Raw genomic sequence first — 18,749 nt, 5'->3', positions numbered from 1 at the left:
TCAGTTTCAGATACACTTGTTATGGTTAAGATGAAGTACATAGTTTCTTCCATCAGGAAATATTTTCTCCAGAAAGAGTGATCTATCAGCAGAGCTAGTCTGCTGACTGAAAAGAAAAAGGGGAAGGACTGGAACAAGGGAAAGACTTAAGTTATGCTTTATCTAAACCGTGTCCATACCGGAGGTATTACTCCAATGCTAGTGCAGGGTTAGGCCTCCTTAAGGCTGGTTTAATTAATTACCAGAACATTGAATTCAAAAATTTATTTCCTAATTTACCCACTTGGGTCACTTGTTTTCTAAAATTATTGACTTCAGGATCTTAAACATTTCAGCCAATCTAACATTAACTCAGCTGGCACTCTGACCACTTCGGCTTCTTAAATTACTTTGATTTCAGTAGTTCTGCTTGAAATAAGCCTAAATAACTTCAAATAGAGTCCAATGTGATATTTCTAGTTGGCGATGCTTCTACAAACATGTTTAGAAATTCTGTCAAGAACACAGAATACCTTATCAATGACCATGGCATAACATCTGTTGCCAAAAGAAGACTCGATAAAGTCAACCATGGGCTGCTTTAATGTCTGTCACCTTAGGCCAAAACTGATGTTACATTTCCAGATATTTATTTTTTTAGAGGCCAGTGCTATTGGTTTATCCATTTTAGATTTTTTATTTTTTTTTAATAAAATGTTAAGATAGGGAAATGGAGGAAGGACCCCAAGGTATGAAGCTATTAATAAAGAAAGAGGGTTTTCATTCAACTTGACTACTTTTCTTTTTCTTTCTGTAGTTTGAGATATCTTTGTAGCAGTACCTTAAAACCATGAAACTTTGGTTGGCCCTTAAATGCTGAACTAGATTAAAGATTCACCAGCCTCAATATTCCTTTCTGCTTTGAGGGAGGAAATGATGTCTTGTTTTACTATCCTGTGTCTTTATTTCAATTTGTCTGCTCTTTTTGTGTAGAATTTGTAAATTGCTTGCCTGATGAAACTTTTTTTAAAACATTTCCACTGTTAGTTGCCTGCTTAACACACACTTTCACATATTTTGCCTTTACATAGTGTCACTATTCGGTGAAGAAGGCAGCTTCCTTCTTGGGAATCGGCACACAAAATGTTTACTTCATCAAAAGTGATGACAGGTAAGGGTGCTACCACCATCCAAGTGATGTGTTCCATTTGACAATGCAGTATTGCTGTAAGCGACTAACCTGTTTGAACATAACTGAAAAGTTTTACGTCTGTGTTCCATAGAGGTAAGATGATACCTGAGGAACTGGAGAAACAAGTCCAGCGGGCAAGGAAAGAGGTGAGAGGGGGAGAGAGTGTGAAAGTCTATGTGTGGATCTTATGAAAGGTGGATCTTTGGGCATTTTGCTTCGAAGTGTACAGAAAAGGGGTGAATGCAAGTCAAAGTAGGATGGTACATATGTGACAATGTTTTCAGTCTACAGATTGGTCAGTGGGGCTGCCCATATCATCTAGGGCTTTGGTTTGCTTTGAAGTACCCTTTCAAAGTTGCTCCACTGTATAGTGCAATCCCTTCCCCCCCTTTCAAATAGTGAAAATGCTGTGTTGCTTCACATTGTATCACTCTGGGGACACCTTCAACACTTCTAGTAGCTGAAAGAGTTGAAAAAGGGGACTCCCTAAGCAGCATATAGTGCTTTAACAAGACAGCTTGGATTGTTGCTACAGTATGTCTTGTCAATGTGAAGCATCACTGCCTTGCACAGATCTGTTGCTCAATAAGCCACATTTTCAAAGACTTTGATTTGCAGAACAAGTCTATCAGAGGATCAAAATGCTGGGTGTGTTTATGGTATGGCAGAGGGCTGAGAACATCAAGGATCCATCTGTTCCTCCCATACTATTCCTGCCTATCCTGGTTCACCCTTTGTGAGGCCTTTCAGTGTTAGGAAAACTATAGGAAGAAGGCATAAGGTCTTGCTTTAGCTTTATATTTTACTGTCATGCATAATGACAATCGCTAAAGTGACCCTGAAGTATTCTAGTTCATCTTTTTCACCCTCAGTATTATTTTCTTATTTTGAAAGTCTCAAATTGGCATTGAAAATGGCTAACATTGCAGTTCTAAACTATTCTCATTGTTCATTTCACATCGATTATATCTCAAGCTAGTGTCAAAGATAAGGAATGTCTCGCTTATTCTGTGCTATAAGACTGCTGAGTATCTGCTTTAATAGTGTCATTACTTGATCAGAAATTTCATGCAATTTGAGCAGATGTTAAAAATAAGAACCTACCTATTTTTGAAAAATAAACCAACTTTTCTGTTTTGCATTAAACAACTCTTCTGTTCATTGTCTAAAGGAATTGTTGTCAATAAAAACTTTTATGATTTTAAATGAACATATTTGCAAGGTTGTCCTATATTTAAAAAAAAATAAAAATCATCCTTAGTGAAAAATAACTGTACTTATCTGGGTTTTATATGATTTTATTTCATTGAAATGGAAACTATAAGCAGTTGAAAGGTTCTTTTATCTCATTTCAGGGCCTGTAAAAATGTTTGGTGAAATCTATTTTATAAACTCAGTATCTTACATAGATACAAATTGCAATTCAGGATAGTTGTTGTACATCAGGCACTGGGGCAAGTAATATTTGTTGTGTTGCATCATAGATGACAGGGATGACACTATTTCTATAATTTCCAGTGGGTAGCCATGTGAAGGTGTCACAGTGGAAACATCAGGAAGTCCCACGTCACCCTAAAGAATGACATAGAGTCCATACAGTATTAATAGCCAGATAGAAATCTAAGCACAATAAATATGTTGTATTTAACACTCTCAATGTTTTGAGGTCTGGAGAACTGAATATAATCACAGGTCAGTTTCAAACTGCTTTGGGAAGCAGAAGTGCGATGTTGCTTTCATCTTTTTTTAAATTCACTAGAGATTAGATTGACCTAACATGAAGTGTGGAGACGGGAAAGGGAGCAGAATTTTCCAATGCATAGGATGTCTTCTTTTTTTTTCACTGACATGTGTCAGCACCACTGAAGCATTTAAAAATATTTTACAGTGAAAATGTACTTGGCAATCTTTTCAGCTAGCTTCAGTATTACAAGGAAAAGACAATTTCTGAAATACAAGCTTACTGCTCTTCCCATCCCCTGCTAAAGTTAAGCTTAAAAAACCTATTTAACATTACATCAGAGCTGAAAGAATTCTGTTTAGTGGGATTTATGAAGCTGTTCTGCTGGTTTCAGAACATATTATTTTGCATCTTTGTTCAGTATTTAAGTTTGGAACTCAAAAGTTACTCTAATCAATAGTTCAGTGCAATGAAAACTTAAAGCGGTTGTCTTGGGAGGATAATTTTCATTGATTTGATGTTTTTGCTTTAGGCTTTGGAGAAGAGAACATTTTGTTATTTTAGAGAGGTGTCTGAGTGCAAGGCATGAGTATTGCAGATGGGTATGTCATTAGCCTCTCTGCCAACAAGACCTAAATGCTAAAAAATATAACGGTAATGCAGGATGAGAATAACATTGAAGTTAGTTGAATAACAGTGCTTTAGGGCAATGTGGTGACAAGTCCTAGAACATCAGTAACAGATATTCCTCTCCTGAACTTAATATTTGGAAAGATTAGAAGTTTGCTTATGGTTTTATCTGTAGCATGTCAGGTTTCCAGAAGATTGCAATGAACATTCACATTGATTTTGTAAACAAACCACTGTTTCTTCCCCTATCTTTGTTTTCCAACTCCACTTATTGTGCCAGTGGCTGTTACTGAATTCCTTCTGAGAGGAGAGATATAGGACCTATGTTTGTACAGTCAACAAGGTTCTTTAGGTCCCATATACTATTTCTTACATATACAGTCTTTTGTAATGTGGGATTAAATGGCTAATTACCTCTGATTCCTCTTTTGGATCCATCCCTTCCTTCTTAAGATCCGCAGTGGTGGTTAAATTATATTAGTTCAGGGTTCATTCATACTGCATCTTCATCTAGGGTTGAATGTGAAGTCTGTGGACTTCCAGTGATTACATTTACTCATCACTCATTATGCAGTCATTCCTCATCTGCCCTTGCCCATCCACATTGACAGGCGCATGCATAGATCGAATGCTTGATACAGTGGGTGCTTGACTTATTACTTATTTGTAATCTTTATTTACTCTATTTTTATTTCTTTCAACAATTGTAAAGCAGTATACCATTCCATTAAGATAAAAGGAACCACTTGGTTTAAAATACTTACAATTAAAAATGAGTAAGTCAATAAACCTCTCACACAAATAGAATCGTATAGTTGGAAAGGGCTATTTGGGCCATCAGGTCCAACTCCCTGTTCAGCACAGGAATCCAAATTAAAGTGTTCTCGAAAGATGGCTGTCTAGCCTCCCCTTGAACCTATCTAGGCATTTTTTTCTCCTAACATTGAGTCAGAATTAAATCTGTAATTGTGTGTTCTGCATTCTGGAATGGTGGAACGTGGTCTTGACTGCAGTGGTATCTGAAGGGTGCACATGTGTGCGTGCATGTTGATCTGTGTTTCAAAACAGGCATCATAATCTTGTCTGTTTTGACCCCTTCTTTCAATGGATGCTGATGTTTGACCATCTTCTGTGGTAAAAGAACAGGTATGAAAGTATTCTTCAGCCCCCTCAAGGCTAAAGGTTTCCAGTGCCTTCAATCTCTCTTCAGGGGACTAGCTTTTAATCCCTGATCATTCTCACTGCACTTCTCTGAACCTGTTCCAATTTTTCTGAATCGGTTTTAAAGTGGGGTTCCAGAACTGGGCACAGCATTCAGGGTGAGCTTTGACCAATACAGAATAAAGAGGAACTATAATTTCTTACTATCATTTACATTCCTAATTATATTCCCATAATTAGATATTACCCTACTGTTTATGCAACCTAAAATTACATTGCCTTTTTAAAAGCAATTTCCCCCTGCAGACTCATATTCAGTCTGCAATAAACTACTATTCTAAGGTCTTTTTCACAAGTATTATTACCAAGCCAGTATGACTCATTCTATATCCATGCATTTGATTTTGCTTTCCTAAGGCCACTCTTTCCACTATGAAGATTAATTTGAATTTTATTTCTGTCTTCTAGCTATCCCACCCAGTTTTTATCATCTGTACTCTTATTATTATTATATTATTATTTCCTTTCTTTATTTCATACAACTCAAAGCAGTGTACATAATACTCTTACCTTCTATTTTGCCCACAACAAAAAACCCTGTGAGGTGGGTTGGAATCAGAGAGACTGACTGGCTCAAAGTCTCCCAGCTGGCTTTCATGCCTAAGAAATCTAAGTCATTAATAAAAACAGTGAGGAGTGCATTTTAAAATATAACTTCCTTAGGTTCTATAAAGACAGGATGCTGACACCATCCAGACAGAAGAAGCAATTAAGCAAAGACCTGAGTGAAGAGAAATGACTTCATCTGACTGCCAGCCTTTTGAGGTAGATCAGGTCTGGAAACAGATACCACAAGAAATACTAGAACTCTACTTTACAGATATAGGCTGTAATAACGAAACATTGAAAGCCTGACAGAGTTCACTTTCTCTCCCTCTTATACCCAAGAAAATCAAGGCAGACAAATCATTGAGTTTCTTCCTCAACTCTTCCTGTCTTTGTAAGCTAAGCTAATGTTTTCATAATGGCTCTATATATTTCCCTCAGGGCTACCTCTGTACTCCTCTACATTGACATGAGAAGCTCAAGGTTGGTTTATACCAACTGTAATTTGACAGTGCAGGAATTCTACAGTGGGGCACTTCACCAAGAATGAACTCTTTGGGGTTTTCACATACAGAAGTCCTGGTTGATGCAACACCTTCAAGAGGTATCCTTATCAGGTTTGAACTGATGAGCAGATACATAATGAGGCATGTGCTTTTTCATATCTCCAGCTCCTAAGCTGCATAGGATTTGTTTGTCATGCCTCATACCTTGAAATAAGCCTCCTTACCGTGAACCTGTTTTTTCTTCTTGCCTTGGTGATCGTTTGCTGCTGCATAAGAAGCTGGTATATTCGAGGGGGGTGGGGGATGTCCCCTTTTTTTAAGATAAGCTGATTGTATTTGGTTGCAAATGTTGAGGTAAAGTTCTAATTACATCGTGCAAGTATGGCTGTGTGGACAACCTACTAGCTGAATTAATTATTCTTCTCAACAATAATGGAGTTTCTATTAGAATTAAGGTTTCTTCCCTCACTTAAGTCTGAAAATGTAATTTGGAATTAACTGTGTTGTGGAACGTTGTGATTATTAATAATAGGCATATTGTCCAGGATCAATAATAGGCATATTGTCCAGGATTCAGCTTCAGAAGGTGTTTTGCCTTATGGAGATGTAGCAGTCAGTTTCAGCATGGTGAAGCACCTTGCCAGTATTATCGTGTAAAGCCTGTCTGCCTTGATGAAGCTCTTTGTTTTGACGTTAGAGCCTTCCAGGCATGCACTGAACATTTCCAGAAGCCCCTGTTGATGCAGTCACTCTATTCTTTATAAACAGGGTGCTGATTTGTGTTTTGTTTCAAAGGGGTGCTCTGCTTGAGACTTTGAAAAAGCATAGAGTTCCTTTGAGAGTCTGTGAATTGTGATGGTAGTGTCAAATTTAGGCCATAATCCTGGAACAAAAACAACATGTTTTGTTTGATGGGCAAGTATTAAGGAAAGTCACGAAGTAATTGGTTTATAAGCACCTCCAAATTTATTTTGGGGATGAAGGATGGGAGATTGCTGTGACTGAGGGATCTTCATGCTATCTTCAAATTGTGGCAATCCAATCAGGCATGCTAGGACACAGTTCCTTTTTTAATAGTCATTTTATTAAAAATTACAATTAAAAAGATAAAAACTAATACAAACTAAAAAAAGAAAAGCATAAAAAGAAAAAATAGTGCAGAAAAGAAAACATAGACAGAAAAATAAAAAAGAAAGAAAGAAATAAGAATGTAGTAAAGAGAAGAAATATATAAAGAAATGATTTCTCCCTTCATCACAAGTATAAACAATTTTGGTAACTTGTCACCTTTTCTTAAAATACAATCAATGATCTCTTCTTCCCATATCCCATCTATAAGCAAATCCATAAAACCACATCATTTTAATCCTGATGTCAGCAAAAGTCAATTAAAGGGTACCAGAGATAACAACATATCTATTTTAACCTTGATCAGATAAACCAACTTTATATTCCTTCCTTTTCCTTTTAACAATTTTGATCTTTAATCCCTTCTAATAATGTCCTATAATTTGATTTCTTTTCATTTTTTCTTTGTCCCTTCATAAAATTCTTCAAAGCTTTAACAAGTCTCTTTTGTAAATCCAATATAGAAAAGTTATGCAGGTCACTCTTTTGGTTTGTTATTTATATATCCCTTTTAATTATTAAGACATCAGCCAGTTTCATTTGTATGTCCAATGTAGCATCTTTTTCCATTATCATTCTTGTAGCCCGTCATTTTTAAATCCACTCTCAGTCTCAATCATGTCACATAATACTTGTTCCTCTTCCATAGCATCTTTTAAACACAGTCTATCTATAGAGGCAGACACTCTTAAAATTAACTTCTGGGTCCATTGTTCAAAATTATCCTTCAGTATTAAAATCCAGTGTTAAAATATTTTGCTCCATTTTGTATTAGTAAGTCAAATTTAAGTGTTCTTCTCCTTTAATTGTAATCTTTAGTTTGTTCTCATTCCCTCTAGCGTCCAACCTTCAAAGTCTCATCCTATCATGCTTTGTTTAAAGAGAATTCAAAGCAAAAGCATTTCCCCATGAGTAGTATTCTTATAATTAATTCCATTATCTTATTTCAAATCCATCTGGACCCTTACTCAGCTTGTATCTTTCCAAAATCAAAGTTCTAATCACCCTTTTGCTGTTTATTTAAAAAAAAGTATTTTTCAGTCCTTAAACTTGTGTTTAAAACTTCTTTCACTAAGAATCGAAGAAATCTCACCCAATGCTGTAAAACCTGTCAATCCAAAGGTTCTTAATAGCTAAAAAGCAGTTAACTAGCAATTTCCAAAAGCGATTAGAAAAGGAAGTATGCAAACCCAGTGTCCTTAAAGGCGCTGATGTGGTTTGAGCAAGATGGCTATTCCCTCATCTCCCAGAACTCTAAACCTGCTGGAGACCACTGTCTTACAGTCTCCTCATAAGGAACAACTGTATGGAGTACTTGTGGGCAATCTCAAATCCTCTCCTTGTCCAGAGAGGAATTACGAAGAGCTGCTCCACTCACCGGCTCTTCATTCTGCCATGGTCATCTTCAGTTCACCATTTCTTCCCTGGAAGTCTGTTAGGGCTCGTAGCTCCCATGCCTTCTTGATTGAAAAAGTATATGTTCTCTTTAGGAATAGGAGCCTCCATCCATCATCATGGCAGAATTCTCGTTCTCCTGACTCAGATAAATCTGAGGGAGGACCAGTGCTTCAGTTAACTGCAAGTGTTTTATGTTTGCTTGTTTGGACCACTATTAGGTTTTTGTGCAGTTAGAGCAAGAACAAAAGATTGAACCCCTTTGGGGATGAACAAAGAGGATCGTGTCCATTCCTACCTATTGGATATGCCATGACTCAAAGCAGTACCTCCCCCAAACTAGCCATTCTTACCTAGAGTCTTTGATCCAAATCAGGGCACACAAAGAGGATCCCCCCCCCGCCATTTTCAGCAGTGATCCTAATGAATATTGTTTTTTTCCAAAGTAACTTAATCTAGGAAGATGGCATTTTTAGTGGGACTGTATTGGTTCCAATCCTTTTAAATTCCATTGGTTAAAAATGCAGGAACCTAAAATACAATAGTTATTTAATGTAGCATATCATTTGTCAGTCTTTAATTCAACTCTTAAATGCTGCAAAATTGTTCAATTAAAAAAAATAAAAGGCAACCATTCTTTTATTTTTATTTGATTATATTTTCTCCTGTTTAAGAGGGTGTGGCATTGGTGTGTTCATGCTGCAATTTGAATTTTTTGTTTTGGGGGGTCACAGTGATTTAGACTGGCCATGGCACAGTGGAATTTAAAGACAGCGTCGATCTCCTTGGCATCTGCCTAGAGACAATTCTAATTGCTTTTCCATGCACAGTTCTCACAGATTTTCTTTAGCAAGATTTATTAAGAAGAAAGGATGAAATTACAAGAATTTTGGCACCTAAATGGTTTTCCGTCTACAACCAATACACCCCAAAGTACATGAGGGCAGAATCTTTGTCATTTTCCATTTCTGACTGCTTTTCTGTGTGCGGATGAACTAGTCTCTTTATGGATAACAAAGGAGCTTGTGGATGGTTGATCATAAAACTTTCCTCAATCCTGATCAATCTGGGAACCCCCTCCCTTATAATTCTGTGAAAGAGCACTGATAATTGGCAGTTGATCTTTGACATTCTGATATTAATCCAGGCTTCAGATATGTGCTTCTAAGGACCAGCTGTCTTTGGAGGGAAGCTGGCTGTTAATGTTGTTTTTGCAAAGAATGTTAAATAGAAACATTGTTAGTTCTGCCTAGATTCCTAAACCTCACTCTATTCTGTGTACTATACTTGCTGTAGAATTATAAACGATCTCTATTTCTCTAGGGTTCAGCACCATTTTTTGTCAGTGCTACTGCTGGCACCACCGTTTTGGGAGCATTTGACCCTCTGAATGAGATAGCTGACATATGTGAAAAACACAATCTTTGGCTGCATGTTGATGTAAGTTAATTTTAATAGCATTGGATTTTTTTCCCACTTGTTCTCGTCCTTTTCCTTGCGGAAATATTTTCACAAACTAGGACACTGAAAATGTTGGGATAATACAGTATTTTCTAATTCAATTAATGGGGTTCTGAAAACGGAATGTTGTTTGCTTATTATTTGTTAAAATTGTCAGTCTTCTCCCCAAGAATTGAGAGCATTTTTATTTTGACATGGTTTTGGTTGAGTAGTAATGACTTTAGGCAAAGCTGCCCAATGTGTAAAATTTTCCATACCAAAACCAAAAGTGTAGCTGTTATATGCTCTTGCTTATTCATCTTGTCAGCTTGCTTGCTTGCTTAATTAGTTATAAATGTTTCTGATGTGGAAGGTTAGTTAAAAATGTTTTGTGGAAGGTTATGTTGGCTTTAGCATTGTTTAATGCAGCCTTTCCCAAAACAGACATCCGTTGACTATGCTTGAATACAACTCCCAGAATTCCCAGTGGTAAGGAATTATGGGAGATTCAGTCCCAACTGGAAGATGTCAGTTTATATATGTCTTTATTGCTCTATTTATCATCCCACTAAAATGTTTGCTGTTATCCAATGGACTTCTTAGACCACTACAGATAATCTTTTTGTTCTTTCCCTCCTTCCTCCCCTTTTCCTTCCCTTTCCCTCCCTCCCTTCCAAAAGGAAATCATTCCAGAATTTTAGCAACCCCACACTTTCCCCAAGAGCTGTAGCCAAGATTGTGTTTCGTTGTGGTGCTTAGAGTGGGTGAAATGTCTTTATTTGTTAACTTACCCAATTTTTATACTGCTCCAATCAATCAATCAGTCAATCAACACTGGGCAGTTAACAATCAAAGACAAAATAAACAATCCATAATAAAACTCATTTTGTTATGAGTTTTAAACAATACTTAGTGACAGAGACCAGGAAGAAAATATCCAAGGTTGCCAGTGAAGGGGGAGGGAGAGACTGTCCTTGAGCAGCACAAATCTACTCATCATCCCATACACACAAATGGGAAGGAAAAGAAAAGAAATGACTGGTCGTCTACTTCGACCCATAAGGCAGCTTATCAAAACCAGAAAGAATGCACAAAACAGCCTAGGGACTGGCGTGTAGAGACTCTTCAGAATAGACTCTTGCCAATGTCACCCTTTTCCTCTTTGCCTGAGCTACTATACTGGTAGGAACTGTTTCCAATTTGGTCATCCATTTCTTCCTGTTATGAGGATAGGAAAAGAATGTCTGCTTAAGCTGAATGCTGTTAAAACCCCTAAACTAGGCTGTCAGAAGCCAGCCGTGAGGCTGATTAATTGCCTCACTGATCTTAGCCCAATGTGGCAAGTATTAGAAATGTCATTATCCTAGTGTTTAGTGAGTACTGAGTTATTTCAAATGATTATCTGGAATGAATGTTAGATTTCAATAGCAGTTATTCTTCCTTTATGAGGACTCTGTGGAGTTCTTTTTGGCTAGCGTTTCCAGACTCTAAACTGATTCTTTCCAGGTTTGTGTACATTTCTATTTACAACAGGAGAGCGAGTGAATAAAAATAGAACTCCCTGCCTAGCATTCATGTTAATTTTGGGAAATTAAAGTAAGGGAGATAAACATATAAAGAGTTTTGTGAGCTAGCTGCCATTATATCTGCTATTTGCTAATTTTCTGCTTTTCTTGTTGATGGGTTATCAGAAATAATAAGAGGCTTGTATTCAGAATTTATGATCCCTTGATTACTTGGTAATAATTATTTTGAAAGTCTCTTTGTTTCTTTTGATTTAATCATTCAGAGAAACTAAAAATAAATTGCTTTTGTAGTATTATATTTCAAGTTGGCTCCTGATATAGCTGTCATAGGGGTATTATTTTATTACTAGTGGATACGAAAGCAACTTTCACCATTCCTCTATAACTGTTGCTCAAGTAAAGTCTTTGTATGTTTAGGTATGTGGAAAATGCCTTGCAGGTATAAGCTGCAAGGCCACCTCCACTGTAATTTATCACTCTTTTCCATTCTAGCCTCCAGAGAAAAGGCTATATAAAATGTGCTAAATCTGTAATGGCTGGAGACAGATTCAGATCACCAATGGGATGTTATTTATGACCTAAGCCCATTTGAAACAAAATGTCAGCACAGCATACTAATTGGGCAATACCGTATGAATGGACTCCAGAATAATCCCCATTAAATTCGTAGGAATTATTCTAGATACATTGTAGGGCTGTAGACTAGTTTTTACTGAAATCTACTTTTGTAAACTTACCATGCATTTTAGACAGCAGGCAATTTAGGTGGAGATAAAAATATTAGGAGCATTGTTTTCCTTTTGTTCAGAAACTCAAGAGAGATTCTAATGTTTGAGGATGCCACCATGTGGGACTATATCTTTAAGATATGGAAACCTCTGGCTTGCCAGATGTTGTGAAATGACAGCTCCAATATTCTTTGCCATTGGGTTCTGTCATTTAGCAACATCTGTAGGATCAAATCTTTGTGCCCCTATTTTAAGACTTCTATCAGAAGTTTGTTCCTAGAAACCTGCATGTAAAGATGTACCTTTCATTCACTCAGAAACTTAAAATGATTTATCCTCTTCCAAATCTCTTTAGCATTTTTATCCCATCTTCCTGATCTTTAGAGGCCTTCTACATCCCTACAATTCCCAGATTTCCTTATCTTGGCCATTTTGCTGGGGCTCCTGGGAGTTGTAGTTCAGCACTTTTAATCCTTAACCATTTCCTATTAATTTACATAATCTGTCATGAAAAGTTTCCTTCCAGTTCCATGCCTCCTTTCTCTTTCCTAGCCTCTTCTTTACAGATTCTTATCTTTGAGTGCCTGGTTCTCTTTTTATGTTAATTACACATAACGTTTCTACTACAATACTCTTTCTTAGCTTTTCCACTCCAGATTTTCCCAACTGCTTCTTTTTTGGGCTGATGCCTTCTTGTTTCTCAGACTGATCTGTCTGTCTGTCTGTCTGTCTAGATACACACACATACATACACACACATATACACACATACACTATTCTTTCTCCACCCAATACCTGTGATCCATCTGCTAAAGGTTCTCTATCAGTTCTGCTTCATTCTCTTTCCATTCTTTAGATCTTGTTTTGCTTTAGTTTTCAGAGCTTCTGTTATGTCCTGTAATGTATTTTCTTTCCAAATTCACCTTTCACTTCCCTTGCATATTCTCATTGTTTTTCTAATTCTGGCAACTAGAATTTGTATGCAGGTTCCATGGTATCACAGCCATTTCAATTTATGTTTGTACAGGGAACTTATAGTCTTGTCCGAAGTGATTTTATTTCCTCAGTTTTAAGTAATATGAGGCTAAATAGAATAACCATAGAACTTTTTTCTGTGCCTGAATTTATCTCACCCCAAAAAAGGATAATTAAATTTTCTAGAATACATTGGAAAGATTCTTTGTTGTTATGGTGAAAATTGGTTGTTCACAGGCATAACATTTGGTCAGTGATCTTGCTGTGTAAGATCATCACTGGCTTATCTGATACCAAACTACATGAATAACTATGGAAAATTTCTGAAGAATTTCTAGGTCTGTGGAGCACTGAAGAGCCAATTCCAGATTCTAGTGCCTACATGCAACTTTTCTCTACCTTTTCTCAGAACTGTGGATCAGACAGATACAGAGTTTTCTTTAGGGAGAACTTTTAGAATCACAGCCTATCTATCTATCTATCTATCTATCTATCTATCTATCTATCTATCTATCTATCTATCTATCTATCTATCCATCCATCCATCCATCCATCCATCCATCCATCCATCCATCCATCGCATGTATCTTTGTCTTTGTCTTTGTCTTTGTCATTGTCTTTATCTATCTTTATCTTTTGAATATGTTGCAGGTTGCAAGATTAAGAGATTCAAACCAATGTAGTGCAGAAGTTAAGTTGAGGACAGGGAAAACCCAGGTTTAAGCCTACCTTCAGCCATGGAAGCTCACTTGGTGACTTTGGGTCAGTCGTTATCTCTCAGCCCAGCCTACCTTACAACTTTTAATGAATGATCTTTCCCTATAGGCATCATGGGGAGGTTCAGCTTTGCTGTCAAGGAAGCATCGCAAGCTTCTTCATGGCATCCACAGGTACATCAGTTTTAACTGGAAATTTAATGGCTTATGAATCAAATGTAAACACTTTGTACATTCTACTGTTTTAAGTTGGACCAACTTTGCAGTCTGGTGTTGTATTTTAAAAAAACATCTTATGAGAGTTTCAGGGGCTATAGCAGTGATCCATGACATTACTAGAAAGGGTGGGGCTGGAACTTCTGACTGTTCCCCCCACCCCTGCTTTCTGTTGTTGCTTATTTGGAGTTTGAAGTTTGTAAAAAAATAAAAGAGGCTTAACATACTTATTTGGCTGCTTATGCTTGTCAAATAAACCCCCATAGTCATGTGATGAAATTTTAACATTTTCTGGCTGAATTTCAGTGCTGTGTTTGGGCAGTGGGAGGTCTTTAGCCCACAGATTCCCCCTTTGCTGAATTAGAAGTCAGCTTCTTCCCATTTAAAGCAGAGGTTTTTTGTCTGGTCTGTGGACCGTTCCTTACACATAACCATGCCACAAACATGTCCTGCCATGGAGATTCTTTTGGCCAGGAATGACCAAAGGTGTTGAACCTTCTTGCTGATCCTGCCTAAAGTGCTAGCATCAAAACTTAAAGGAAAACAGGGTAACACTCCCATGGAACAAATTGCATTGGTCTCTATCTTATCTCCTGCCCTTGAATCAGACAGGCTTAAATCCTTGTTAGTTGTATTGGGGTTAAAGTAGTATTTCTCCCCTTATTCCAGTCCCATCCAAGGGCAGCCTTAAGATAAATAAAAGCTATTGGACTCTGTTATCCATTATGTTGGAGGAAAAGCCGGTGACTAGCAGTGACTAGGGAAGAGAGAGAAGCATTAGTAATGGGAATAGCAAATTTCATTGTGGTATTTTTTCCTACCAACCCAAGGATGGATGGAGTGCACTTTAACACAACAGTGAGGAAAGGCTGTTTAGATTACCTATATGAATATCTATGCCCATACATTTAAAATGAAGGCAATTTGAAATGAAAATGAATGTTTTCATCAATAAACAATGTTCTTTTTTCTTCCATTTCTCATTTTCATAGGGCCAATTCTGTTGCATGGAATCCTCATAAGATGCTTATGGCAGGAATCCAGTGTTGTGCACTTCTGGTGAAAGACAGTTCTGTAAGTCCATTTTATTCTGCTATATGGAGAAAAAGGAGAACAGAACCTGTAACTACACCTCCATTAATTTTCCAAATGCAAAGCATAAAATAGCCAGGAATGTAGAGAGAAATGTTATTTCTGCAATAGCTTCTAAATTAAAAGTCCAGTTTTCTTAGTAGCTTATTTCATATAACATTTTAGCTTATAAATATAGCTTATATTTCATATGTTTCTATATAACATATGTACACAAATTCACACACATTTGTGCACACAAATGTACCCACATGAATGCAAATTGATTACAAATTGAAAGGTCAGTAAAAAAAAGTAGGATAAACTAAGATAAATAAACTAAGAATGCAGGAAGAGACTTGTATGTGAATGTAAGGTGATCTATACAATTAAAGCTCCATCTCTCTCTTTCTCTCTTTTTTTTACCTGTGTTGGACATATAAAAGGGTCAGGGTTTCAACTGCAAATTTATACCCACCATCTTGATTTTTTTGATCTTCTCTGCAGATACCCCTGACTAGGAGATGCTTAGGATCTGAAATATCCTCAGTGTTCCTGGCTTTTATGTTTTGAAACTCCAAAACCATTACAAATAAATATGATAAAACCTATCAGGAAAAATATATACCAATTAACATATTCAATTAGCATATTCACTAAAACAAACCCTCCAACTATATCCTAACGAATTAGCTCAAAGAATACAATAGGAATTAACAAGAGTCCAATTTGTTATTAATACAAGAAATATGTTTCAATCAGTTAATGATGAAATTGTCTATAGATGAGTTAACCCTTATAGTTTTCATTCTGTTAGTTTTTCTGCTATAGCCAATTGCCAAAAAAACCCTTTGTACCACCTTTGTCCTTCATATTTATTGTCACCTTTCCCAGAAGACTCTAGAATCATTCAGGATGCAATGAAAAGAAACCAAAGTAATTCTTTTTGGGCAACATCACTAAAAGTTGTAAGTGTGGTCTAAGAGTCATATTTTGAATAATTGTTTAAAGATGGCATTCCAAAATTCTTGAATAGTTGAACATTATCATCACATTTGTCAGTAATTTTCCTTCTTGTTTACTCGTTGTTCCTAGATCTCTTTTGTACTCCCTATATGACTTTTTTTTCTTTTTTTCTTTTTTTTAAGAAACAGATTTAAACAGATGGTTGAAATATATTTCCTCCCATTATGTATGGTATAAGAGAAAATGCTTTTGTTTAGTTTGGTTGTGAAAACAAATATCAAGAGATACTATACTTTCAGTACCTTATTTCTGTCGTGCTGTTCTGCAGCTGGCAAGATTCAAGGACTTGATACAGCTGTCCAACTTCAGAGAGCTCCAACAGAACAATATAATTGTCCTTCATATTTCTAGTGGGCCCATTAAAACCAATGGGACTTTAATTAGTGATAATGTACTCAGCAGTTCTAATTTTCTTCCTTTCCTTTCCTTTCCTTTCCTTTCCTTTCCTTTCCTTTCCTTTCCTTTCCTTTCCTTTCCTTTCCTTTCCTTTCCTTTCCTTTCCTTTCCTTTCCTTTCCTTTCCTTTCCTTTCCTTTCCTTTCCTTTCCTTTCCTTTCCTTTCCTTTCCTTTCCCTTCCCTTCCCTTCCCCCCTCCCTCCCTCCCTCCCTCCCTCTCTTTCTTTCTTTCTTTCTTTCTTTCTTTCTTTCTTTCTTTCTTTCTTTCTTTCTTTCTTTCTTTTTTTTTGCTGTAGTAATCTCATACTGTGGGATCTGAGAGTCACTATTTGAAAAACAGAGTTGCTGTAAAAGGTCTAAAATCAATAACAAAAATCTGGGTAGCACCAGAAGTATTTACCATGTCAGTTCTTTAGGGACTCAGAAGAATCTGATTAGGTGTTTTGTTGTCAATCAATCAATCAACTTTATTGATTTAGTCTATTGACCATATCATGTATAAAGGAAATAAAATAAAAAGCCATTGTAAACATACAGACAAAAAAAATTAGTAAATATAAGTAAAACTATGATACAATTTCATATCAAACTGTCACCCCTACAGTCAACACCAATCAGGTCTAAATAATCTGTCCTCTTTGAAATTGCCTTTGATATGAAGAGTGTGGTCTTACTGGTAATAAGGAGGTTCTTGCCCTGTAAAAAGTAGAAAAGTTTCTGCTGGCTGCTCCAGTATTCCAATCAAATGAGATGTGTGCGGTATCTTCAACAGCTGAGGCGCCACAAATACATAGCCTTTCTTCATATGGAACTCCTTGAAAACTCCCATATCTTACTATAGTGTCTAATTGATCAAAACGAGCTGTAGTAAAAGTTCTTCTAAGATAATGGGATAGGGGAGTTGTTAAGTACTTTTCTAGTTGAAAGACTGATTTGTGTTGAGCCAGCCACTTCAAGGACTTGAGATGTTTAAGAAATGCTATATTCTCTTGGGCAGCCATGTCCAAAACCCTTTGTTTAAAGCTTTTCTTGGCCTTCCAGTCTGATTGAACTGGGAAGTGGATTGAAAATCTATATTGGGAGATGGTATTGATAAGTCAGGCCGCCCAAGCATGAGAAGGCTTGTTGTGCATCTGTTCTTCAAAACAAAGCTTAGGTAATCTTTTTGAGTCCATAGATAGGATCTTCAGCCAGTAATGCCTAGCTCTGCTCTTACAGCTCGAGTTGGAGTTGACTTATCCACTCCCAAAATACATTTCAGAAATGAAGACTGTATCTGTTCAAGCAAAGGGACATTTAAGTGTCCCCACAGTTCTGCACCATAAGTAAGCATTGGGACAATTTAGGGTTATAAACCTTTATAATTGGGGTTAATGATCTTGGGTAACTATGGTTGATTAGCTGCCTTAGGGCATTGGTGCAGGCTGTAGCTTTTAGGGAACTTGAAATGGGGGAGCCATGAACCTGTTTTGGTAAAAATAAGCCCTAGGTATAGATGGGACTTAACCTGGTCTATATGTTCCCTGTCCAGGGTCTAATTATACCTGATCCTCCTTTTCCCAAAGATAACTACCTTGGTCTTAGATTTGTTGATAGACAGATAGTTAAGTGTGCAATATGTATTAATCTTACATAGTAGCCTTCTCATTCCTACTTGGGTGTGTGCCATCAGTACCATATCATCTGCGTAAAGCAGTATATTTATGTGTTTATTTTTAATTTTAGGCATATGTGTATCTGTTGAATATAAAAACTTTGAGATGTCACTTATATATAAATTAAACAAAATAGGGGCCAGTATGCATCCTTGTCTGACCCCTTTGTGAGTATTAATGGTCCTTGTTAGGGCACCATTTGCTCCGGTACGTACCCTTAGGCGGGAATTTGAATATAATGCTTTGATTAATAAAAGGAGTCTGGGTTCCATATTCATATCCGTTAGTTTCTTCCAGAGGAGGTCCCTATTTATTGAGTCAAATACTGCACTAAGATCAGTGAAGGTAATATATAGTTGGTTCCCATTAGCTAAATATTTGTCTATTAAGTGACATAGAATACAACAGTTATCAATGGTTAAGTGTCCAGGTCTAAAACCAGATTGCTTTTCGGGTAGCAGGTCCTTTTCATTCACCCAATCCTCAATCTTATATAAGAGATATTTAGCATACAGTTTAGCTACAATATCAATTAAACTAATTGGTCGGTAATTTGAGGGGTCACCTTTATCCCCCTTTTTATAGATGGGGATCACAATAGAGAGCTCCCAACCAACTGGGATTTGGCAGGAGTTATTTATGTGGGTAAATAAGCCTGCATGTAGGGGAGCCCACCAATTAATGTGTCCTTTAAATAATTCAGGGGGAAAGAGATCTTCACCA

The 18,749-nt window shown here is 36.8% G+C and overlaps 1 protein-coding gene across 5 annotated transcripts in view; it reads left to right on the top strand.

Annotated features, from left to right (window-relative positions):
* GADL1 (GAD like acidic amino acid decarboxylase 1) overlaps positions 1–18,749 on the top strand; it is a 117,896-nt gene that overhangs the window by 35,929 nt on the left and 63,218 nt on the right. For all 5 annotated transcript variants that reach the window (XM_088150852.1, XM_088150853.1, XM_088150855.1 and 2 more), the window contains exons 7-11: positions 1,071–1,150; positions 1,263–1,317; positions 9,602–9,718; positions 13,773–13,837; positions 14,872–14,953. In XM_088150852.1, coding sequence (XP_088006978.1) covers positions 1,071–1,150; positions 1,263–1,317; positions 9,602–9,718; positions 13,773–13,837; positions 14,872–14,953 — 399 coding nt within the window. The remainder of the gene's footprint in view (positions 1–1,070; positions 1,151–1,262; positions 1,318–9,601; positions 9,719–13,772; positions 13,838–14,871; positions 14,954–18,749) is intronic.

This window comes from Python bivittatus, unplaced genomic scaffold (assembly GCF_059951505.1).
Source record: "Python bivittatus isolate LINGU-HERP-01145 unplaced genomic scaffold, Pbiv_v1 ctg000610_np1212, whole genome shotgun sequence".
Taxonomy (NCBI): Eukaryota; Metazoa; Chordata; class Lepidosauria; order Squamata; family Pythonidae; genus Python; species Python bivittatus.
The sequence above is the reverse complement of the archived record's forward strand: the minus strand, read 5'-3'. Positions and strand labels throughout refer to the sequence as shown.